At 38.5% G+C, this 11255-nt stretch overlaps 1 protein-coding gene across 1 annotated transcript; it reads left to right on the forward strand.

The window, feature by feature from the left end:
* The first annotated feature begins 3421 nt into the window (after nt 1–3421).
* LOC146321840 (meprin A subunit beta-like) lies at nt 3422–9910 on the forward strand. Its single transcript, XM_084725745.1, has 13 exons — nt 3422–3454; nt 3750–3791; nt 3969–4000; nt 4127–4223; nt 4342–4459; nt 4558–4736; nt 5878–6096; nt 6212–6352; nt 6993–7211; nt 7491–7931; nt 8048–8212; nt 9378–9488; nt 9612–9910. The coding sequence occupies exons 3-13, from the start codon at nt 3995–3997 to the stop codon at nt 9620–9622; spliced, it is 1707 nt and encodes a 568-aa protein (XP_084581871.1). The 5' UTR covers nt 3422–3454; nt 3750–3791; nt 3969–3994; the 3' UTR covers nt 9623–9910.
* The last annotated feature ends 1345 nt before the right edge of the window (nt 9911–11255 follow it).

The raw sequence follows: 11255 nt of genomic DNA on the forward strand, positions 1-11255 counted from the left end.
CTAATTTTCACTTCCCCTTTCCCCAGTGGAGGCAATTGAAGGCTTGCTGCATCCGTCAGTAGCTTCTACAGCTCTTTGTTATCTCAGACCACAAATTCCATCTGTCTCCCTTGGAGCAGGACTCGAACATTCCTCCAAATTAGTTGCCATTAAGTTTTAAAGAGAGACTGAAGTAAAATATATAAAAACAAGCATGAAATCACAATAGCAGTGACCAACTGAGATGCAGCTTACCCTGAAATTTGGTATCTTTGCAAATTTTATGATCTTGCCAAATAAATTATGGTAAATTTCTGCATGTCTGAACAATACTTGGACATTTAAGCAATGTTATAAGAGAAGGTGAGCTTTACCATCATTATTAGCTCAACGGTGATGTGGTCAGGGCCGAGGCGCTTGACTCAGGCGTAATATTTTGATTATATAACAGTTACCACCAAAATAGAAGAAAATGTATTCATATTTAAGTGCAAATTACTCCCTACAAACACATCGGGTCTGGCTTGAAAAGTGGAAAACAATCAGTCACGTCAGTAGAACTCTTCTGTCATGAAACTGCAAGTGTAAGGAGTCTTAGTAATGACCTCGCAACAGAGACATGTGTCTCATGTTCTCTAAAAATAGTAGGATTTCCCCAACCCACACATGCAAACACAGAAGTGCTTTGTTAGCTCAGTGTTGCTTTAACTATAAGATATCTGCTGGGAAAATAGACGTTCCATGGACGGATTCAGCTATTACGTCTGCAAACTTCACATGTATTTTTAAGCCAGTAGCACGGTGTCACAGACTCACGACACAGCTGATGGATGAAGCTGAACGGAGTTTCTGTGTGATCCAAACATTTCCAATAACTCCAGAGTTTTGTGAAGTCCAACAGTCAAAATATATCGAAAAAAAAAGAGAAATTTTCAAAATTCACATGTTTTTATCTAAAGAAATATTCTGCTTTAGTCCGTATTTGTTGGCATTTTGCATTTCAGAAACATTTTCACTGCGGTCACAGAACTTGTTGCACACAAAGGGAGGCGCACACCTGTATTAACAGGGTTAAAAGTCTGCAGGAATCTAACAGCACCTTAAATTGTCTTCATTAAAGAAAGTTGATTTAATTATTCTGCAAATGTTGCTTTTATAGCCGCAAGAAACAGCCTTACAGGAGGTCATAGTCTGTATAGGCCTGCTGTGGTTTATGATTTATTCTCATAACTAAAAACATTTCATAATCATTTCTTCCTCTGGAAGAGGATGAAGGGATGCAGCTGACAGACAAATGTGAGGAAAAATATAATGAATATGTTTAAAGGTTTGGCCACAGGGGAATGTATTCCAAAGAATGAGAAAATATGTGTAATGCAAAACCAGTAACACCCCCTGCCTCTTTTGACATCATGGGACACAGCACAACCACCGTCCTTCTGTCATTCCCATCATTGTTTGCAGTCAGGTCCGTTTGGTTTGAGTTATTATTGTCTGCATGTGATGGCAGCTACTGTGTGTAAACTAACTTGCAATGTTACATTTATTTATGACTGCGATTATTTTGTCGATCTTAAATAGGGAGTGGTTGTGAGTCTGCAATCAAACACATTTCCTACGTGCAATAGGAAGTCAACAATGATGTCTGACACAATTTAATATCCTAACCAGAGCTAGAAAAGTAACACTGTCCTCTACTTTGGACAAACAATTCATCAATGTATACATTTGTTAAATAACCTTCAAATTTACCTTTGACATATCCATACTACATCAAATTAAAAGGTCCCTATAATTAAATCTTAGACCCCTAGAAGTAATTGCAGTAATTGCACACATTAAACAACAATTTGCTAAAATTGCTCAAGTGTGATGTAAGAGTCTCACAAAGCTTAGATTCCTCGTAAAGCCGAGAGATCTTCTCTAAGTCCAAGGTTAAATCTGTCATCAGGATTCTTTTGTGGTATTTAGTCACAAACAGCAAACAAAAGGGCTTCAGTTGCAACATGTAATCACTCAAACTCTGTGCATGAAAAGTTGGTATGTGGATGGTTCTGTCTGACAGGGGTTTAAGTTTTCCTCTGCTCTCATTTAGGTGCGTCAGTGCTTGTATAACCCATCACACCCAATCATTCTAACAATCTGATGTATGTCTAATGTACAGATCAAATCTGGCTTAAAGGTCACCATCATCATCCTGCTTTCTTTAACAGTATCGATTCATTTATTAACCAGAAGCAGAGTAGGGGCCGTCTGTTGTGCATGTAACAACAGTTTAAAGAATTAGATCAACTGTTTGATGGGTGTCTGTCACAGTGTGAAGAACGGCCACACCTGAGGTCTGCAAACACTCACAAAAACCTGAAATGTTTGTTCGGAAGGGACACACAGATGACAACTGAAACAAAAAACATGTACTCTTTCTCATACTTCCACATCGGCAGTGGAGACTGTACAAGAGTCAGTCACAACCAATGCTCATGAACTCTGTGCAACGCTGCAAATTTAACCAACGATCGTAGCTTCTTGCGAGTTCCACCAATCAATTTTTGCATCTATGTTTTTTATTTTGCCATGAATTCTGAAAAGAACACCTTTGTCATTGTTATCAGTGTTGTGCTGACTGAGTTTGAACTTTGTGAAATACTCCCCTGGTGCATTTGTGCATTTACAAGTAAAACATATTTTGTTAGAAGTTCTGTAATTCTGGGACTTTATGGTAATGTTACTTAGAAGGCTCAGAACAGAGTGCGGTTTCGTTCTCCTCGGAACAAGTTTAATGAATTATACAAAGAAAAAAATCACAAAAGAATGCCTAAAAGCTTTGCAACACATTCCGCAATCTTTTAGGCCACAACAATCGCAAAAAAAAAAGCCTGCGAAATCCTGGTGGGACTGAAAAGTGTCAAACTCATCTTGGGGCCCTGAATGAGTAATGTTGTATTTGTCAGACAGAAATGCTAAACAGGGCCAGAGGGGAATTGTAGTTGTTTAATCAGTGAGGTTTTTAGTGAAATTGGTGTTTGTGTAAGGACGTGTTTAGTCTCTACCTTCAGTTGCTTATGACATCCTTTGAGAGAATTTATGTGTTAGAGGAGAAAACAACACAAAGATCTAATCCCAACAGAAGTACTCCAGAATTGTGGATATTTGTTTGTGAGACTTAGATGGCTCTGTGTTACCATTAAATCTATTTCTACAGGTTTTTTTTTTTTGGTTTTTTTTAAAATTTCTAATTATTTTAAGTTTAAGTTATACTCCAGTCGGCCACTTTTACGACTCTTTTCCATTTTGAGGATTTATTCACAATCATGTATAACTGCATTATAGTTGTGCTGAGCATACTTCACCTCGCCATGGTAAGTATATTTATATATTTTTAAGTTGCATATATTTTTCTATGAATTTACTGCAGTTTGATACTTAAATGACCTCTGCTCTGTTCATTTCTAGTCTGTGGAGCAGTTGTTGATAGGTGAGGCTTTTAATGTTTAATGAAGATCAAATACTTTTATAATAATTGACATTAAAGGTACCAATTTACAATACGACTACCCTTAGAAATTATTTATAATTAGGTTATTAATGAGGTTGTTAACACTTTATAAATCATTTATAAACAATTTAAAAACATAGCATAGATTTATGAAGGTAGTCCTGTTGTAAAGTGGTACCACATTGGATCATTTTTAAACATCTTTAGAAGAATTTACAGAGACCGTGTAATCTTTGATATAAGCATGTCTGTATTTCTGTGTTTTATTTTTAAGAGATTGATGATGAGGATTTGGACATACCTGAAATAAACAAAGGTAAGTTGGATGAGAGATTTTAGATGTAGTTAACAATTTGAGTATATAAATGAGACACAGCCTCCATTTGAACTCTATAAACATATGAATGACAGCAAACAGATCCTGATACATTTGTATATGTACATTTGTATATTTGTATTCAGGTGCATTCTTACTTTCCGTTTTCCCCTCCAGGCCTGGATTTATTTGAGAGCGACATTATGGAAGTAAGTAAAGTGCATCTTAACTTATTTTTGTTTGTTTGTTTCTTGTAGAAGGGTTTGTTGGTTGTTTGGTTAGCTGGTGTATTTGCTGTTTCTATTGATTCATTTAATGCTTTCACTTCACCCAAGGAAATTAAGACGAAAACAAGAGTTGCCAGGAATGCTGTTTTGAATAGAAAAAAGTTGTGGGACATCCCTGTTCCTTATGTATTTGAAGACAGCCTTGGTGAGTGATGGTCAATAAAGCCTTTTTTCTTGATTTTTGTTTCTATATATTGCTGAGGCATGAAGAAATTCAAAGATTAAGTCCTTATTATGACTTTGTATATTGTCCATGAGCACAGATATGAATTCTAAAGGAGTCATTCTGCAGGCGTTTGAACATTTCCGTTTGAAGACATGTATCGATTTCAAGCCCAGACAGTCTGAGGAAAGCTACATTTCAGTCAGAAGGAATCCAGGGTAAATCTGTTTTTCCTTGCCAAACATAATCCATCGTGGCCGTCGATCCTGCATCGATTCATTCTGTCTGTCATGCGCCACTCTGCCTCTCTCTGCAGGTGTTATTCTTTTGTTTCAAAGATTATCAAAAATGGCCAAGTGGTTTCCATCGGTAAGGGATGTGGATCTATTGCTGTAGTGGAGCACGAGTTTATCCACGCTTTGGGCCTGTCTCATGAACATTCAAGATACGACCGGGATGACCACATAACCATCATCTGGGAAAACATCAAAGACAGTAATAACATCCCCAACTGTGTCTCTCAAATATTGTTTGCAAGACAAGAAGATTTGCAACCCAAATTTCAAAAAATTGGGACACTGGGTAAAAGGTAAATAAGAACAGAATGCAATGATCTGCAAAAACTTTCAGCTTGTATTCAGTTTAATAGGATATACCTTTTTGTTTTTTGTAAATACACACTCATTCTGAATTTGATTTCTGCAACATGTTTCAAAAAAGTTGGGACAGGGGCAACAAAAGCCAGCCAAATAAATCACCACATTTTAAAAGGTAAAAATTTTATTTGGTAACAGGTGACCGTATCATTATTGGGTATTAAAGGGGCATCCTGGGAAGTCTGAGCTGTTCACAAGCATGGATGGGTTGAACTTCATCATCTTGTGAAAAACTGTGTGAGCAAATAGTCCAACAGTTTAAGAGCAATGTTTCTCAACACAAAACTGCAAAAAAATGAGGGATTTCACCGTCAAAGAAGGAGAGAAACCTTTGCATGGGAAGGGAAAGGCTGAAAACTAACTTTGAATGCCTGTGACCTTTGACCCTTAGGCAGCACTACATTAATAACTGCTTTAAAAACACACATAATTGTATAAATTATACTGCATGGGCTATATTGCATATTCTGCCTCTTCTTCGGAGACGTCCCTGCTTATTTCAGCAAGACAACCGTGTGGTTCCATAGTTAAAGAGTTCAGGTACTAGACTGGCCGTCCATCATTCCAGACCTGTCTCCCACTGAAAATACGCGGTGCATTATGAAATACAAAATACGACAACAGAGACCTGTGACTGTTGAGCACTTGATGTCACAACACTTACTGGCTATTGTTAAAAGAAAAGGTAATCTATCACAGTGGTAAACGCGCTCCTGTCCCAACTTCCTGGAACATGTTGCAGGCATCAAATTCAGAATGAGTCTATATTTACAAAAAACAATAAAGTTAATCAGTTTTAACATTAAATATCTTGTCTTTGTGCTGTATTCAGTTGAATGAAGGTTGAAAAGTTTTTGCAAATCATTGCATTCAGTTGTTATTTACGTTTCACACAACGTCCCAACTTTTTTGGAATTGGTGTTGTTGTTTGTGTATTAATTATCCCTAACTGTGTGATTATGTGTCTATCTGGTCCACAGGATACAAGGGAAATTTTAAGAAATTAAGCCCAAAAATAAGAACAACACTGAATGCGCCGTACGACTACCTATCAGTGATGCACTACGGAAAAAAAGTATTTTCTAAAAACTCGGCAGACACAATAGTCACCAAGCTGCCCCAGTATCAAAACATAATTGGCCAGCGAATTGAAATGAGCCCCACTGATGTGTTAAAGTTGAATCGCCTTTATAACTGTGGTAAGTTGTGACTGTTTCCATGATGCTGAAAATGATGATCTAATTATAAATTACTCAAAAAGACACACTTGAGTTGTACAATATCATGATCTGTGTTTTTGCTGTGCGACCGCAGATGGAACGATTTCTTTTATGAAGCATTGTAACTTCTCCAGTGCTGATATCTGTGGGATGAGCTTTTGTAAAAGTGGCTCGGCCAAAGGCTGGAAGAGAATTAGCGCTGCTGCTGGAGACGTCGACCAAGACAAGACACGGGGTAAAGCAGCCTGATTACTGTATTGTAACTGACCATGTGTCTTTACAACCCAAATATTCTTAAAACCCCCACGAAACGACTAGCAGAGTGCTTAATTCTTACAGATGTTGATTGATGTTTGCAGTAGCCAACAGTGCTGCTGATTACTCTCCCCATCCATGCAGCTGAAGTAATCCATGGGCGTATACGAGTAGGGAGAGCGTTCCTATTAGCTGACTCCAAAAAAAACCAAAAAAAAAAAACAACCACAACAGCTTCAGAGACCAACAGAGGCCAGTTTGACGACAGGGAGGAGGCTACAGTGCCAGGGTGGTTTTCTTGTTAGGTTTGGCTCCCAGCACCACAGAGCTGAGTCAAGGCTAATCAAGCTAACAGCAGTTAGCAGTCAGCTAATTTACTATAGCAATAACTAAAGCTACCTTTCCATCAGGAAAGTCTGTAATGTCCTTGGTACTATATAAAAATACCTGAAAATACCTATGAAATTACTTTTTTATTGTTGGGCCAGATACTGGCGTATAGGTGACATATGGCATAATGCACATGTGATAAAACACTTTAACATTGATTTTAACATTATGGGGTTACATGAGGTTAACAATAGTAACCGAGAAAAATGTCAAATCTAAACAATTCCCAGGTTACTTCATGCATGCCAGCACAGCGTCAGGTCAGGAGGGAGACTCAGCCTGGCTGGAGACCAAGAGGATGAGACCCACTCGGGAGTGTCATGTCCAGTGTCTCCAGTTCTACTACCGCCATAGCGGAAGCCAATCGGACCAGCTCAACATCTGGATCAGAGAGTTCCAGGACGAGAGGGACTCTATGGGAAATCTGCGGCTCATGGGTCAGATCACTGGTGAGGAAATGGGCGTTTTCACATATTCTTTTGGTGTGTGTGCATGTGCACAGGCTGGTGGGGGCTCAGCTTTTAATAAAAGAAGTGTGGGCATGCCAAGGAGGGTTGGGAACCACTGCTCTAGGAAGTCAGAATGTCCGTATAAAATACAATGGCAACCTTTGCTGTAGTTGTTGAGATATTTCAGTCTGGACCAAAGTGGTGGACTGACATTACCATCCATAGAAACTTAATAGAAACAAAAAACAAACTGGTAAAAACATCTATGTTCTCCTCCAGGTGAACCAACCAATGATTGGCTGTTCTACATGGTTCCCCTGAATGCCTCCAAGCCTTTCCAGGTTGTGTTTGAGGTGCGTAAAGGAAATGAAGCGTCTTCAGGAGGCTTTTCCATTGATGACATCAACCTGTCTGAGTCCGAGTGTCCACATAATGTCTGGCAAGTTATGGACTTTGAGAGGCTTTTGACGAGCTCCGACTTTGGCAGTCGTCTGTTTAGCCCCCGGATGTACTCTACAGAAGGTTACGCTTACCAGATAATGATTGTTCTGCGGGAAACTTTTTTTGGAGTTTATGTTCGTCTGGTGTCGGGTGAATATGACTCAACACTTACGTGGCCCTGTCCGTGGAGGCAGATTTCCATCATCATGCTGGACAAGAACCCACACATTCAGCAGCAGATGTCCAGACAGATCTCTGTGACCACTGATCCATCATCAAGTGAGTCTATCACAGAGATATGTCAATGATCCACTGTGACAGATATATTGATCTATCAATACAACCATTCGTAAGATATGTATCTGTAAGAAGATGCGTTTTCTGTTTTTCTGAAGCTACATTCGACAACCCTCGTCTGATGGGAAGACGTATAAGAATGAACGGAGAATCTTTGTATGTGAATCCAGCCTATGGGGTGAGATCATTTCTCTATCTGGAGCAAATTAGGAGCCGAGACTTCCTGAAGGGCGGCACTGCTGTCTTCCTCCTTTCAGTGACAGGTGAGCTGTTGTGCTTCATCTTAATCAGATTCATCATTGGGGACATTTTTTGATGCTGCCACGAAAAGTTTAACATTACAGTTTTTAGCTGCGCTCCACAAAAATACGAACTCAGCACTTTTGTTTTTGCTCCAACTTTTCATGAGTTGAAGCAAAAGATCTAAGACTTCTTCTGTGCACACATAATTATGTTAGTTCTCTCAAATTTTGTTCACTTATTTCTTAAAATGTTAAAGAGCTCTTAACCTTTGCCAAGACAATCCATCCACCTGACAGATGTGGCATTTAGAGATGCTGATTAAACAGCATGATAACAGGCGTGACTTGGACTGGTTACAATAAAAGAACACTCTAAAGTGTGCAGTTTTATTTTGAACAAAGGCATTTATTAGGCACTAAAGTATTTCATATAGGCCTAGAGATACCAGTTTTTATGCTTTCATGCTAGCGACAGTTATTTTTGGCTGTAACTCAAGAATGCAAACTAATTATTAAATATTTAAAAAAAAAAAAACATTTAACACAAATGTCTAATAGGATAAAATGATGAGGTGTTGGAATTTTATATCCAAAAGGTCAAAGGTCAACTTCACTCTTGCATGTAAAAAATACTTGAAGCTCTCTATCAATCCTCTGTGCTTTTGCCAAGAATACACTTATGACCCTTTACTGAATTCTTTATAACTCTTCAATTCACATATTATATAAGTCAGCTGTTTAAAACAGGACCCACTCTACGCCGCCTCTGATTATTTTACCCTGATATTCTTACTCTGTCAATAGAGACAGAGCACAACGCATCATTCTCTTTTCAAAATAAGCCTGCACATTTTAGAGCAGCCTTTTATTGTGAGCAGTCCAAGACACACCAGTAATCATGCTGTTTAATCTGCATCTCTGTATGACTCTATATGGATGATCTTGGCAAAGGAGAGGTGCTCACTTGACACGGATATTAACAAATTTGTGAAGAAAGTTTGAGGGAAATCAACTTTTTGTGTGCACAGAAGAATGAAATCTTTTACCAAAACTCATGAAAAAAAGGAGCAAACACAAAAGTGTCACATTTATATTTTTGTTGAGTGTAATATTATATTGAAATGATTCGTCTGCAGTTATACAAACTTGTTAAAATTCCCTTTAAATTCATACACATTGTCTCTAGATATTTCCAGTCTGCAGAATAACAGCTCTCTGCCTTGTCCAAAACTTCCGCCAAGCAAATTTACGACCACCTACCCAAACAGCTATAACAAAGGCCCATGTAATCCACAAGGTAAGTTCAAAAGACAGGTTTTAATATCATAGATTTTTGCCAAATAATAATTTGATTTTCTCTGAGTAAATTCATCATCTTTAATTTGCAAAGCTTATATTCACCGAGTTTGTGATTCTTTAGGTTCGACTTAATCACACTGAATCGATGTTGCTCCTGAAAGGGCAGACCTCATATTGGTAAGTTATATGTTGCTCATGTTATAAAATTGTTTTGATATATTTTGCCACCTTACTTTATTGTGTGTTTTTTTTTTAGGAATTCACATAAAGAAACTGAGATTCTTTTATTCCTTGTACCACAAGACACCCCACTCCTGATGTCTGCTGCCACTGACCATCCTTATGTGATCCCACTTGTTCTATAGAATCGGTAAAACAAAATAAATCGCTTGCTAATAAAGATATATTTCACATCAACAATTTTTTGTGTGTGCAATTTTTACTTGCCATAAGCATGCATACAATTTCCTTCTAACTGTAAATCATACCACGGTCACCAAAACTGCCTTTGCATAACAAAAAAAGCGTGAATTTACAATAGCTGTAACCAACTATGTACATACACACATGCATCCACATGTGCATTCACACACACACACACACACACACACAAAACCATTTGACCTTCATAGCTTAAGTAGCGGAATTAAGTCACACTAAAGGAAAAAATAACTCTCTGCCAAGTCTAATGACGCCTGCTGCGACGGTTCATGACTTATGAAAGGGGTCACTGCTAATGTATAGGAGCTGAGGCAAAAAATCACTAGTGAAAAACTGAACTCTACTTAGTGCACGACTCCCACAAGTGCCTAAAACAAACAATAAGTTATGAAGGGGTGTGGCTTCAGTATAGGGAATGTAGCTAGCTTTCACCTTTAAAATAGGAAATGTGCTGAGACTGACGCCTCCCACAAGAGTCTACACAAACCCTAACCCTAACCTTTTTGTTACAGGCCTCACCTCCTTTATGCCAGTAGACATTAACCTTTCATCAGCTGTCTTTTGGTTCATGACTGACCTTTTCACAAAGTCTTTTGCAAGTCTGTGAATTCATTTGGAAGTTATATGCCTTTCTGCAATAAACCATTCCCACCACCACGCCCCAATGTCACAGCTAAAAATTCCACAGCGTTACTGTGAACAATATAGTGCAAGAACAAAACGGGTAATTAAACATACAGAAAGGAAACGCAGCAACAATACATATCCAAAAGACAACACAGCACCAAATGCCAACAATCTGTGACATAAAACACGCTGCAAACAAATCAGTAATACTTCTGCACAAGACATTTGATTACTTTATGAGCCAGGCACTCTAACAACAGTCACCCTGATATATTTACTGAAACTTAGAGGCTTCAGTGTCAAGAAAGACAGGATCACACCCCATTCATAGCATTTTTGTCATCAAGGTGGAAGTTCAGACTTCCATGAGTACAGAAGTGCTTTTTAAAAATATTTTTTTTATGCCCACTGCCATTGTGCAGCTCAATGGTAGACTCCAGTAGGGGTAGGAAAAAAATGAAAAGGGCACCAGCTGTATGCAGCCTGGCTCTTGCAAAAAGTAGTGATGCACTTTATCATGTTTTGTTCACTGGAAGGGCACCTTAGACCAGCTGTTCTCAGCTTTTTGTACCTTGATCCCAATCAAGGCCCCGTTTCTTAGAGCCTTCTTAGCGCTATGTATGTCATAAGTTGTATCTTAAGGTCTCCCTTAAGCTTATGGGCTGTTTCCCAGAGTTGGAGACCTTAAAATACAACT

Source organism: Lutjanus erythropterus, chromosome 9 (assembly GCF_056507025.1).
Source record: "Lutjanus erythropterus isolate fLutEry1 chromosome 9, fLutEry1.hap2, whole genome shotgun sequence".
Taxonomy (NCBI): Eukaryota; Metazoa; Chordata; class Actinopteri; order Lutjaniformes; family Lutjanidae; genus Lutjanus; species Lutjanus erythropterus.